This window comes from Bactrocera oleae, chromosome 2 (genome assembly GCF_042242935.1).
Source record: "Bactrocera oleae isolate idBacOlea1 chromosome 2, idBacOlea1, whole genome shotgun sequence".
NCBI lineage: Eukaryota > Metazoa > Arthropoda > Insecta > Diptera > Tephritidae > Bactrocera > Bactrocera oleae.
In genome coordinates this window covers 11,423,656-11,438,489 of record NC_091536.1, presented here as the reverse complement: position 1 = coordinate 11,438,489, position 14,834 = coordinate 11,423,656, and the positions used below count along the sequence as shown (strand labels likewise).

The 14,834-nt window shown below is 37.1% G+C and overlaps 1 protein-coding gene and 1 pseudogene across 1 annotated transcript; both read right to left on the bottom strand.

Annotated features, from left to right (window-relative positions):
- Positions 1-9,229: 9,229 nt before the first annotated feature.
- LOC106619949 (putative odorant receptor 85d) lies at positions 9,230-11,232 on the bottom strand. The gene is made up of 4 exons (XM_014238297.3): positions 10,385-11,232; positions 10,119-10,320; positions 9,365-9,520; positions 9,230-9,286 (listed from the first exon to the last, which is right to left on the bottom strand). The coding sequence occupies exons 1-4, from the start codon at positions 11,230-11,232 to the stop codon at positions 9,230-9,232; spliced, it is 1,263 nt and encodes a 420-aa protein (XP_014093772.3).
- Positions 11,233-13,355: 2,123 nt separating this feature from the next.
- On the bottom strand, positions 13,356-14,313 carry LOC118682910 (putative odorant receptor 85d; annotated as a pseudogene).
- Between the last annotated feature and the right edge of the window lie 521 nt (positions 14,314-14,834).

Below are 14,834 nucleotides of genomic sequence, written 5' to 3'. Positions count from 1 at the left end.
ATTATGCATGGTTTTGAAACATATTATTGAATATTGCAACATTGCTTAGTAATATTTTAATTTTTACATGAAACAATATTATTACATTTTTATTGCTGTTATACATATCTATTACTATAAGATCAGAATCAGAAGTGTAAGAGTTTTCGTAAGCGTAGTTTCGTACTGAATACCTCTCCAATAACTTTACAGACTTATTGCTGATCCATAGCATACAGTTTAGCTTTTGACATGCTTTTATTTTTGTATATTTGTTGATAAGCTTAGGCTTTTGTTTACTAAAAAAAAGTTTGCATTAAATTTATAATTTTTCTTTTGGTGGGTAAATTTTTATATATGAACTTATGTAATACTTAAAGTAAAAGATGCAGAAGTAGCCTTTGCAATATTGAATTCAATACTTGCTGCTAATTGGTTTTGTGCTTAAATTTCCGTAACATATTGCATATGTAAGTCATTATTATTGACCATCTTTGATTTGAAAATTCTTAACTGATTGCTATGATTCATAAGCATCATCGAAATTTGATTGTGCAAATTCTATACATAAGTATTTCTTGAATAAGTGGGTTTATTTTGTTTGACGTATGCTTTCTAAGACTTACATTGTTAGCGATTATATTTGTGTGAATGTTACTTTGTAAATCAGATGAATATAAAAAAAAAATGTATAGCGCAGCTTCTGCTCGTTGCTGATTCTTGACAAGTAATATAAGAATCTAAGTTTAAAATTCAGACCTGTACCGGGAAAATCGAATGATCACATAATATTGAGGTTCAGTAAGAGAGCTGCCAATATTTGCACTTGATTTCGATAAACAAATTAAGCCTTACTACATGAATGCTTATTGGACAATGTCCACCAAGAACCACTACGAGTGGGGCAAGATCAATTTTGCTATGGGCAAGTAGTTCAGAATATTCATTGTATTCTACTCTAGGCCAAATGGATCTTGTAGTCGCACAGGTGCGGGTTGTCGACCTAAGCGCACGCGAGGTACAGTAGAACGCAAAATGCCAGTGGAGATCCAATTCGGTCCCATTCCGATGTGCGCGGGGCAAGGGTGCCCCTTCGGCCTTGCAGTTGCCAACGATTCCCCTATGACCAGGCACTCAAACGAGTCTGATGATAAAGTAGCTTGATGCTATTTCTAGTGAGGACAGAAACTGCTTGATTAACTTTGTGCGCTCAGTTAACGAGCTCAGCGCTAGTATTGCCGTACGCCTACTGCCACCGTAATAGCAGCAACTTCTACCTGAAAAATATTATAAAGGCCCGGTAGCCTAAAACTAAGATTGACGTTGCACTCCTTACAGAAAACTCCCTCTCCAATCTTTCCTTCTATTTTCGATTTATCTGTGAAGAGACTGAATACACCATAGAATATTATTGGCCTGATTATGGTTTCGTAGAGTCAAAATACCACCTTTGGTGAGAGTCCCCACTTATTCCCTACATCTCCTATACAGTTTATACATATAAGGCAACGGACGTCTTCCTTACTCTCTCCTCAATACTTGGCCTCCATGAAAACTTGACCTTCTATCAAGGATAATTCCTAGGTATTTCGCCTTATCGATAGGTTGAAGATGTGAGCCTCCAAATGAGAAGAGAGGCACGTCTGGGATCTTATAATTCCTGGTAAATAAAACCATTTGAGTTTACTTGGGTTAACTATTTGCCCAGTTGGATATTACGTTGAGATACCCTTCGGTTAGGTTGTAACCGGTATTTAGAATTTTTCCTCTAACCAAAAGAAAACGTCGCCAGCCTCGTTCCTCCAGTTCCTTAAGTAGTAGTCCGTCCGTCATGGTACACATGTTCTCTGGCACTCAAGGAGGGTTGGTATATCATATGGACGGAATCGGACCATTTCCACGTTCTCTATTAAGTTTTATGTACATAGCTCCTAAAGCATTCAAGTTATAGTAACCAAATTCGCTCAGGAAAAATATTTCTAACATCCCTATCCAAACTGTGAAAGTGGCTGAATTCGGATTATAAACCGCCCACCCCCATATAACGGTTTTGTCAAAAAGTACTAAAAGTGCGATAAATCTGCAACTAAATGCGACAGAGAGATACAAGTATACAAATGAGATGGTACGAAAGGGCTTTATTGGAGCCGGTGTCAAAATTGGGCAATGGGCGTGACACTGCCCACATTTAGGTAAGTACTAATATTTTGGGACCTATTACACCGATTTCAATCACATTCAGTAGGTAATATTATTCTGATATTCCTACATTACAGTGCGAAAATGGCCGTAATCAAACAAAAACCACGCCTACTTCCCGTGGACCCCAGTTCCTATTGCGAACTTTTTACCAAAAATATCGGTTAATCTGTGAGATATATTATAGATATTCGGAGAGAATCCTTTTATAATAATATGTCAAAAATGGGTTGAATCGGATCAATAATTCTCTTAGCCCCCCTATACCGAATAGAAAGAACTTTCGCTTGGCTTTATATTGCATATATCAGCAAATAGACGTTTTTCTAATAACGGTGCATCCTAGTGCCTAAAATAGATAAAATCAGGTGAAAACTTGCTCTTGACCTCATATAACTAATATCAGGCTTTTCAAACATCTAGTTGACTTTGTATCTTATATATTGGTGATCGTATGTGAGGTACCTTAAAAAGAAAGTTTTGCCTACATCTGAAGGTATTTCCCTGGCTTTGATCTAGCAAGTTGCAAGAATACGAAATGTTCGATTACACCCGAACTTAGCCCTTTATTACTTGTTAAACATAAATTAATTCACATTGAAAACTTTTTCAATTTAAAATTTTTAACTTTAGATATGCATTTTATGTAATTTGAAATTTATTTAAATTAATGTAGTTTTTAATCTTACACTTTTTGTCGACATTTATTTCGCGTCCTAAAGAAAAATCCTTTAGATAATAATTGGCGTAGAAAATACTTGTAGAAACAATTTAAAAAATTGTTATTTCATATTTTTGCAAAAACTATATGAATTTATGAAATAACTAAGGAAAATCTTGGAAAATACAAATAAATAAATAATGGCTAAAACATACGAATTTATTAGCATCGAAATTTGTACTGTTATGTGCTTACATGTATGCGCATATATTTATAAAAGTATTGAGTGTGAACTAAGCAAAGTGATGGATTGCTTGTCAAAACATGTGTGTTAAATTTGAATGTGACAATGGAGGAAAAAAAACCTATTCGTTAGTTCGAAAACAATAATGGAACAGCGTGGGAGAAAACTAAATTGCATGCAAACACATATGTACATGTACACATCTGCAATAAATCTCTGGTCGTGCTAAAGGCGCATGTCGATCATATTTTCATTCTCATGTCAAACTTTTATTTATATGAATGTCAAACATTACTTCATAAATTATGTGAAAAAATTGTTCGTGTTATGTGTTGGTTTTAATTGATTGTGTATGTATGTATTGTATAATAGGTGAGTATATATCCACAAGCTGCCAAATACACATAAATAAGTCAAATAAATGGCAACGCTTTATAAAATCTCAAGTTCAGTCAATATAAAAAGTATTTATTTCAATTATTTCTTCTAAAAAATTGTGTTTTTATAAATCTTCACAAATATTTACATATAAAATGTGTCCATTAATAGTCTTTCTCACTCTAAACAACTTTATGGAGATACATAAATATGCTTAACAGATGTGTATATGTCAAGTAGTAGCACTAAAATGCCTTCAGCAGTGACCAATTTACCCCGAATAAACTTGTTTGGTCTTCTTAAGTACTTTCCGTTTCGGCATTGTACCGTTATCGATATTTAATATGTGTGCTCTATCCAAACACACAGAGTTCTCTATCTCCATGTATATTTCGCTTTTTCGCTCTCCCTTGTTCTCGAATTTTGTCCATCTCTCTCCTTGCATAGGTTGCGGTGCAAACCCCATTTTATTTCCACCTCTCTATTTCTACTTTTCTTTACAATTCATAAAAAGCTACGATGTGTTATAATATTTAACTTTGGAATCGAAGAGCCGCTTGACTTCTTTAGTATACATACTTGTATGTATATGCATTAGAGGAGCAAAAATTCATGTTATTGATGTTTTAAAACTATAACACCCCGTCCAAATAGTTTTAGAAATGCTGTTTAGATATTTAGATTCCTCAAGCAAATCAGGGCGTCAGATCAGCTCAACAAGCGTTGGCCAACTACCACCAGCTGAGCAGTCGCAAGGTCCTTCTAGCCCGAGGTAAATCGGAAGAGGTCTAGAGAGCTCTTCACTCTCAAGGACTGAACATAGCAGTCTAAGTGTGATGCCTAGGCCTTGCCGATGGATCAGCCATCTAACCTAACCTAACCCAAGTTTGCCACGAAGCTTTTAACCCAGAACCACGTCATGCTAAAACAAAATCACTCAAATTTGGGGAAAATGTTTTTTTTTATGCAGAAAATTGTATGCCAACTTTCAATGACCCGTTGCAGCATTTCGGCTATAGTGCACTGCATGTTGTCTTCGAGCTCCTCGAGCCTTGCTGGTTGGTTGGCGTAAACCTTTGATTTAACATACTCACCGAGAAAATTATCTAGAAGCGTTAAATCACATGATCTTGGCGATGAAATTAACGAAATTTGTCAAAAATCCGTAAACAAACATGGCCGCCACGAGCTGTCAAAATCTCGTTATCCCTGCTGTTGTTGTTGTTATAGCGGTTATCTAATCCCCGCTTGTGTGGTAAGATTCAGGTTGATTGTCATATAAGTCATCTAACGGTAGGCTCAAGAAACGTGCTGTTTGGACGGGGTCGGATCATAGAGAGAAGGGTGTTAGGTGTATGTAAAGAGGTGGTTAGTGTCATGAGGAGAGATGCGGTTCTATACTTTGGCAGTTGCCCTCGAAACAGTACGGATGATTGCCTACCGCTCAGGTAGTTCATAGTCCACCGCTTCAAACCTGGAGGGAGCGTTAATTGTTCGATGTCCTCAAGTAGAGTTGTGTGGTTGACTGTGTTAAAAGCTTTAAACAAGTCCATCACTAAGAGGATCGTGCTCTCACATGGTGGCTTCTGGTTTAGGCCATGAACCATCTGGGCGTTTATGACGCTAGGGGCTATGGTGGTGCTGTGCACTTTTCGGAAGTCATGCTGGTGGTCTACTAGGCTTAGGTGGTTAGTGAATATCGGGGGTAGCAAGCCCTCTAGTCTCTTCACTACTAGGGAAAGGAGAGCTATCAAACGATAAGACCGCCCCTGGTTGGGGGGTTTCCTGGGTTTCAGTAATTGGACCACTTTTCCGACTTTCCACACATTGGGTATTTGAAGAGTTGTCAATGACAGGTTGAGAACCTTTGTTAGGAAACTTACGCTCGTCGAGGCTAAATGCTTTAGCATTATTAGCATGTTAGTTCCATCAGGGTGAATGAATTTAGTAATTTTGTCTTGTTGATGACTCTCTGAACCCTATCCCCGGTGAAAGTAAGTGATGCGCGGTCTTTTGGCATTTTGCGCAGGCGTCGGGTAACACATCGTTTGGTCTTGCCTGTCAAAGGGTGCAATGTGAATTGCCGGTTAAAGTAGCTTGCGCAATTCTTCGCCAACGATAACGTCCGTAGCAATGAGTAGTGCGGTGAAGATGCTCTCTTCGAGTTTTATCCTGTTGGGCAACATGTAAAAGGGGGATGTATGGATTGAGAGTCATGCTGACTGGTTGAGATCCTGAGGACCGTAGAGGTTCTTTGTTGGCCACTGGACTGGAGTGGCGGCGCAGTTTATGGACATGGTGCAATTTGCACGGCCGTTGAGGCTGTTGTCGCAATAGTGCGTTTGTATTAAGAATCATGGCGCAAACGCAGCAGAAAAATTCCTTAGAGCCCGGGTTGGACTCAATCCCAGCTCGGGTCAGGAGGATTCGGTACAACCCTGTTGCTAAGAGTTGTTCCAGTGGAGACAATCTTAAACTAAAACTCACCGATTTAAACAGGATTGGATAGTCGTTATAACCGTCCTTGGCTGGATAAAATCCGGTTCAATTCCGTTAACGCAGAACCGGCTGTAGTTGTCATCCCTCTTGGTAGACGCTGTATTATAAATATACTCGTATATAAAATATCTGTGTGATAAGCTGAGTCGATTTAGCAATGTTCATCAGTCCATGTGTAAATATACGAACTAGTGCCTCAGTTTATGAGATATTGATCTGAATTTTTTTCTTTCTCCCTAAGGGAGCTTTTCATTTGTCGGAACCGCCGATATCGAAATAGTATAAAATATAGTAATCAAGTATTTGTATAGTAAACTTTTATACTTGACAAAATATCTTCACGAAATTTGACCTAACGTTCCCTGTGAAGTCTGTGTTATCTAAGCTCCCTCCATGCAACGAACACTCGGCACTAAGACTCCAATATGAAGCTTAATCTTTTGGTTTTTCTGCAGAGTAATGGACCAAACTGGGTAAGCAATAAATAGACGACAGATTAATTTTTACCGTTCACTATAAAAATACTCAGACTGTATATGGTACTAACGTGTTTATTATTCAGTTAGCGCTAAAGTAGGAAGACGAATTTGTTGCAGTTAAAGTGCTGCCAACACTCATCGTTCACTTGCACTGCGCACGCTAACTCTATTAGGATCCATCAATGTCAAATTTATGCGCATATTAAATGTTACTCCACGCACACACACAAACGAACACATTCCTTGTCAATGCAAAAACAGCAGCTGGGAGTGTAAAGGAGTACTGCGGTTGCTTATCCGCCACAGCTGTCGGTAGCACGTGCATCCGCTGAGCTCAAGGGCACACATCAGGACAGAATGACACGAAGGGGAGTTGTCCGTTTGTATGTGTATAGATGTATAGTAAAGTAGTAGATAGTAAAGCTTGTGGTGGTGGAAAAACGTTGAATTGCTCTTATCAGCTTCGAGTCCTCACGGTTGTGCGCTCCCAAGACGCTGCCAGCTAGCTGCAGCCAATTTTCTTTGTTATGTTAGTTAGCAACACCACTCAGCTAAGGTATGGTATGCGTTCAATTTAGGTGTATGCGTAGCAGTCACTTTCGAAGTTGTAGGAAATAGGATAATAGAGTTTAAGGCACTGCAGCTGCATATGTATAGGTGGAGTGTATAGGTCCATGAGTGTATGTGTGTGTAAGAGTTTCAGCAGTAATAACAGCATTGACACGCGACACACGTGCAACAAATGAGCGCTAACACGCCAAGGCACACATACATATACACATAATATACAATACATATATTCAAACAAAGGTAGAAGCATAGAAAATATTTTCATTATTATACACACATTTGTTGCACTTTTAAGGTATTACAACCGTATAAGTATCTGTATCTGTGTAGTAGGAGTAGATTAAAGATTTCAATTGTTAACAATTGAAGGTTCTGAGTTTCGAAATTTCAAATTTCGTGAAGATATCTTGTCAAATGAAGAAGTTTTCCATACAAGGACATGTGCAAGATTTCAGATTGATATCTAAAAAACTGACTGATTAATTCGCGATAATACAGACAGACATGACGAACATAAATCGACACAGCTTGTAATGCTGATCAGTTGGATATATATTTTATAAGGTCTTTGACGCTTCCTTTTAGGTGTTTCAAACTTCTTGGCAAAATTAATGTACCCTGTTCAGGATATAACAATGAAGATTCAGCTGTTATGTACTATAATTTGACAAGCACGAAATATTTTCGCATACAGTTTGGAATGCATTGGAATTCATGCTTATTAATTCTATTTATTTCCCCTTTGGATTTATTAAGAGATACAATGGTGTTGCTGCAGTTTCTTCTTCATAACTATTTGCGTTTGAAAACCCTTCAGGAGTTTTCTGGCGACCTTAAAGCCGGTAGTCGAGCTCTCTAGATGTTGAGGTTAGGTTAGTTCGGACCTTGCTCTGAGCTCCCAAGAACTCTGACGATTTACTTAGGGCCAGAAGAATTTTGCGACTGATAGACAGTTAAAGAGAACATAAAATTACTGTGTGCTTTTATTAGACACATGGTTACCGTTAGCTCGTCACATTTCTGAGAATTCGCCAATTGCTAAGGACTCGGTATGTGTCTGCACTTAAAAGGCATTGTTTGGTAATTTCTTACAAGAGCATTTTCCCGTTCAGTGAAGTTTAAAAGTCTTGCGTAATATTGTGCTTTGAGTTTGCAATAATATTTTGCATTGGCACCGTTTTTAAATGTTTGTGTGTAATAATACTTGTCTTAGTTGAGTTTATTCATTGTGATTTGGTTAAATTTATTATAAGACAGTAATTATATTCATTTAATAATTGCTTGTTTTAATTGTCTAAAATCATTTTAAAAAAATGTCTGGTAACACTGCACAATATCGTAAATTTTATTGTAGTATTGTATATGTTTATATGAACATTAATATAATGTCAGATAATGCTCATTACCCATAAATTAAAAATTAAAATTAGAACCTTCTTGCAGACCATAATATAGGCATTATTCTTATTCTGTCCGCTTGGATTTGCTCCAAAGATTTAGTAATTCGACGTTGTTCATAAATGGTTGATCACTTTGTCTCTCAAACTTGATTGAAACTTTAGTCTTATAATTCATACTGAATCCACGTGGTTATGGCGATCACCTGAGTCATTGATATAATAAAACAGTTGGAAAGCAAAGCTACTTGTGTATAGTAGAGTATCGTAGTGTGTACAGCACAGTAGAGTGTAGCTTAGAGTAGAGTAGATTTTAAAGTAAAATATAGAGTAGAGTAGACTAGAGTAGATTATACAGTAACGTATAGTAGAGTGGAGGTGAGCTTAGAGTAGAGTGGAGCGTAGAACAGAGCAGAGTATTTTATACTCGTAGAGTAAAGTATAGAGTAGAGTAGAGTAGAGTGGTGTTGAGTATAGAATAGAGTATAGAATAGAGTATAGTAAAGAGTAGAGTGGAGTATAGAATACAGTGGAGTGAAGGGTAGAGTAAACAATATATAGAATAAATTATTGGCCGCTACTTAACCGACCGTGCCGAATATGTTGTCTGTATTCTACTTGAAGTTCAGAAGACTCCTAAATATGTAAAATAAATAAAGTTATATGATTTATTTAGTTCTTAAATACAATCTATTTTATTCCAACTAACACTGATTGAATAACATTTAAAATCATACTATTGTATCTTTTATGGAATATATAGTATTAAGATTAGCTCCATTAACTAAATCTTGTTGCTCTAAATTAACTATTACTTTATCGCTTATCGTGCATACATTGTCCGAATTAATGCGAAGAATTTGTATGATAATTGCAGTAACTGCGAAAAATTTAAGAATACACATATTACTTAGTTGCATAATAAATACAGGTATTTGTATATCTAATATTTACTCACATCGGCTAAAGTGCCCATTGAGATATTTACAAAGCTAGTAGCTTTAAGCATAGCTGGTTTTTGAGCGCGACGTATGATCATAATCAACATTTTCTTGTAACGAATGTCGGCAACGAGCCAGTTGTGGTTATAAACGACATGGCCAATATTTTCACTCTATTAAAATTAAGAAGATGAATATTTTAAATATGATACTCGTACATACATATTTTTTTATTTTGGGTGGAGAAAAGGGCAAAATTAAAAAGTTTTTCTCAAAAGTTCCATACTTAATCCTAATGTCAGGACGGTGTTAGTTCCGTTCTTACTCCACAAAGTACATACTTTAGTTACCACTTAGCGCTATTTAAAGTTCGATGAGTCAAAATCGATCAAATACCTTACAAAAAACGCTAATCACCCACAACTTCTAAAAAAAAAGTAGAGGAACAATCAACTTTATGACCAATCGGAACTTTATTTTCTAAAAGGGTTGATTATTTTTTGTATTAACAACACAACGCTAACTAAGAGGCCTCTCCTGCGTTGCTTCTCTCAATTCAGTCTCTACTCTATTTGTCAAAACTGTTGTCTAAATTTACAAGAAAAAAGTGGAGTTCCTTTTCGCTAGTTTCTAAAAACACAACATACTCCAATTCTGATTGGGGATTATTTGATCAACATCTTATTTTGGTTAAAGAAGTTTTCTGCTCCAACTGATACAGACTGTACTTCACAGTACTGCTTAAACTTTCCCCGATGTACTCACACTTACCGTTGTTATCAGCTGCTGACCATAACTACATATCATATAAATCTGAACGAAAGAGCAAATCATATAGCAAGCTAGCGCGACCATAGCACTTAACGGCACGCCAACGGTAAATTGAAAGGCTAGAAAGCATATAACGAATGAAGTCGAGATGAAATTGATGAGAACCGGTAGACCAAATATATCATTGATTAGCTCGCACAGACTAAAAGCAAAGTAAATGAAAGAAATCATATTTCTACAATCAAAATGCTGACTTGCCAACTTACGCCAATGTACGACTATGATAATAAACGGCAGCACTAAGAAAGCTTAAATCGCGCTGCGCCTGTTGCGCAATCACTTCCTCTGTAGCACACGAGCTCCCCGCCTGATATGCTTCAATGTCGCGTGCCAATTTCCGAAAATGCATTATTAGTTGTACAGTTGCAGCGCACAATAATAAATCATTAGCCAAATAACCACCCAAGCCTGTGAGGCTGGCAAAGACCTGCGACACATAGAGCGGATAATAGAGCCAATTGTCGCGCCACTCAAAGGGTACCCAACAAAAGTAAGGCAATTCGCGCTCAACATCTGTAAGCTGCAGCAGCGGCGCCAAAAATAAGTAGTTGACCATCGGCAGGCAATTGTAAGCGCAAACAGTGAAGCCATGCGTAAAGCCATACATAAAACCAATGCGTCTGTAGTGCAACAGATGGCTCTGTAGATCGTATGGCGGCTGATCTGTCGACTGCTTGGGATAGATTTCGTAGAGCTTTCGCATGAGTATGCTGAGTTGTGACCGCTTTTTCAGATTACTTAAAATCTTTATAATCGAAACAGTAACGAACCCCATGAAGGTTAAATTTCTTGCAGCTTGTAAGAAATCGGAATTCTCTATAAAATTGACCACAACAAAACAAGCCTCTATGATGAGTACCCACAACAAGTTGACCAAGCCAATGAAGCAGTAAATTTGGCGCAGCACTGTTGCCAAACGAGCTGCAATATTTTTTTGCTTTGGTTCATCACCTGCTTGTCGGTGGATATTGTCGTAGGCCACAATGCCGTTGAAGCCATACCAGAAATTGGCTTTTTTGATGAAGGCGTCGAATTCGACTATTTTCGTTGACATAGTCGCTGAGAAATGTGTGTCAACAGCAGTGGAATCGTGTATAAATAGGTGAAGTAGTTAGAAATTTATTAAACAAAAAAGCACGGTAATAACAGCACGCAACAAATTTGTTATTTCTTATAATCCAGTACAAGGTCAGACGAAGAGTGCTGACGGTGTTTGTGAAAGAGTTTTGATATAAAAATATTGAGTTTAAGCAGTGAAATCGGCAGCTTCTTTCAACATTGCAGTATTTAGGTGGCAAGAAATGCCACCATAACTTCTTCCTTGAAGATGAGTACTGCGGGGGTTGATAATGGAAGAGTTTTTGAGTTTATTGAGTTTATCTATTGCTATTAGTTTTTCAGTCACTCTTTATTTTACATTAAAAAATAAGCTGTTATCAGAAAAATAACTCTTTCATGGAAACCGTCATTGATTATTGAGCCCTACAGCCGTGGATTGAACGTAAGTTCATGACAGACTTCGAGGTTAACGACCTTTGCTTGAAGAGCTAACATATCTTTAGATAAGTTGAACTGATCGTGAACAACAACTCGGAGCTGCAAAAAATTTTACGTTGTTACCGAATTTAGCAAAAGACATATTTAAAGTGAAGCATTTATATTTATTAAAATTTCGGTGCTTTGAACTTCCTAACCGTTGTGGGGAATTTTATTTAAAACATAGTATATGCGACATTTTTTGTAGGTTATTATATGTTCTGCAAAGTCGTAGTATGATATATTGTTGTATAATCAATAGTAATCGTATCGCACGATGTAAGACATTTTTAAGTAATTTTTTACACCTTGGGTTACATTATTGGTGTTTTAGTAAGGATCGATAACATTTTTGAAAATATAAAATAGCCTATGTTGGCTGGAGATAGTGTAGCTTCCCAACGATGAATGAATTTTTCAAATCAGTCAAGTGGTTTCGGAGCCTATTCAGTTCAAACAAACAAACAAATCGTTTTTCTTTAACATATTATTATAGATATATGGCCTAGGTACTCGCTGTTCTTCGTAAAAATAAATAAAACTCTGTTGAATAGTTTAACAGTTGCTCTAAGAAGGAGTTTTTTTTAATACATTCATTGGTTGATTTTGATTGTCTGATTATATGAAAATAATAACAGTACTTGTTTGTAATCGGTAATACATTGTGCTTATACACTTTAATTTAAAATTATTCAGTTAATTTAGTAGGCGTTGGAGGTAATTTCGCAGCCCTTAATGCTATGCCTCTGTGCATGAAGGGGCGTTTCGTCGCAGTCCAGTGGGTTGGTATGGTCACGAAACGCGAAAAGTAAAGAAAAACAATGTGTATATTGCCTTTTAATGAGACTCATAAAAATCCAATAGCCGTTAGAAAGTGATTTATGGTAGTATGTTAGGTTTTGAAACACAAAGATTTTTTTTTAGATTTTTAAGAGATTGCTTTTTGAACACTTATTTATATAAATTTTCCAATGTAATGTTTGTAATTATACTATATTGACCGACTATGCTTTAGATATATATTGAGCTTTTCAAGAAGAAGTTCACTGTTCTGCCATACAGAAATTTACGCTATAATTTAAAGAAAAAGCTTTGCTTTGTAAAACCCTGAATTTTAAATATTAGTTATACAAATTTGTGTTACAGTTGTTGTACAGAATATCGTTATTTTTCGGGGCTGTCTTATAGTAGCCATTAGGAGGCTAGTGCAGATTCCATGCAGCTTTGATATTACCGATTTAGAGAGATAAATTCGATCACAGACTCCAAAAGATATTCTAAATTATAATATAACAAGGATCCCAAAATAAAACTGTCGTTATAAAAAAGGTAAAGCCGTGAACCCTTGAAACGTGTTGTAAAATTTCGCCATAATGAGAACTATGCGTAATATTAAAAACCTGAAACAAAGCAAAGTTGCATATTTTTTTGCCTTCGCGACTTTGAATATCTATCTGAACTAGGACTCAACGAAATGTCGAAGCATTGGTTTCGCTTAGATTTTTGCTTAGGTAATTATTAACTCGTTTAAGTTAGTAAGGCGCACGGTTGTCTGTAATATTGCTTGATCTCATCCATTGTGGCAACACGCTTTCCTATCATTGATTAATTCAGTTTTGGGAAAAGTCGTAGGGAGCCAAATCAGCTGAATACGGTGGTTGAGGCACCTATGGGGATTTGAAAGAGCACAAAGCAGATAATCAGCGCAGTAGAGACAAAGCTGATAAAGAGCGAAATGCCGAAGACATCATTCAAAGTCTGTGTTAAGCTGCAAGAGAAGCGCTTAACTGTAGTCACCACAACAACTAATTTTAAGAGACTACAAAAATATACGCACTTCAAAATCTGTTGATGATAGGCAATAACGGTACGCAGAAAACGTAAATCATGCACATTGCACCCATTAGCACTCGCTGCGCGTCATTTGATTTCACTGTCACTCATCCTGCGCCTCTAGGCGACGCGCCAACTGCCGATAATGCATTATCAACTGCACTGCCACTGTGCTCAAGAGCAAATAATTGGCCAATTGGCCAGAAGACACGCTTGCCCGGCAGCGATTTGCGTTAGATAAATAGTATAATAGCGCCAATCATTATTATGCCAATCGAATGGTATCCAACAGCAATAGGACAGTATTTTCCCCACAACACGCATCGCGAGCCAAACTTCATAGATGAAATAGTTGAGTTGCGGAATGGATTATATAATCGCATACGCGAATCTATTGTAACGCTGCAGTTTGAACTGCACTTCGTATTTAATTTGCCCTGCCAGCGTTTGGTGATAAAGCGCATACAGCGCTTGCATCATAGTACTAAAGCGCGCACGTTGCCGCCAAAAACTAAAGATTTTAAAATCGTCCACAATGACGCAACCCACAAACGATGAAAGCATTGTTGTTTCAACGAAGTTGTTGTTATTTGCGAAAGCCATAAATATGTAGATTAATTGTGACAAAAAAAAAAATGCTCAAAAATTGACGACGGATAACGTTCGTTCATTGGCGGGCTTTTTCGTACGTGTCCAGGCCAATGCTTGTGTCGAATATGTTGGCGAGCAAGTTGGAAGTCTCGAAATGAATTTGCTGGTTTGACATATCGACTTTTTGTGACAGTGCACCAGGTGAACTGGTGGCTTCATATATATGAAAGGCTCTTTAAATTTGCTGCAAGGTATGGTCATGTTGCATGTATATTATATCATTACTATTAGTAATTTACGCCCTATAATTGGTTTAGTGAACGCTTAATTGGTTACACATTGAAAAAAATTTTTTGGTAGGTAAAGAAGTAATTTTAGTACTGTGTAAAATATAATATAATATAACAATGACATCAATCGGGTCGTTCTATGGCTAAGGGAGTAGGGGTATCGAAATCATCAATGCGGTGGATACTGAAAAATCATCTTGGACTCACAGCCAACAAGAAACTGCGAGTACATGGCCCAACTGGGGCTAAAAAAAATTGAGGATCAAAAAAGAGCACAGAGCTACTACGTTGGCACGACGGGGGCGAAATTTTATTTTCGAATGGAAAAAGTTTTTTATTCCCAAGATAGACACAATCAAAATTTACCCGATTTTATGTCAAGTAAGGAATGGTCTGCTGCGTCGCC

Coding starts and splice junctions, on each gene's coding strand:
- LOC106619949 (XM_014238297.3), bottom strand. CDS start 11,232: ATGTCAACGAAAATAGTCGAATTCGACGCCTTCATCAAAAAAGCCAAT. Junction 10,321..10,384: donor TATCATAGTCGTACATTGGC/GTAAGTTGGCAA, acceptor CTTTGCTTTTAG/TCTGTGCGAGCTAATCAATG. Junction 9,287..9,364: donor CAATGGGCACTTTAGCCGAT/GTGAGTAAATAT, acceptor AATTTTTCGCAG/TTACTGCAATTATCATACAA.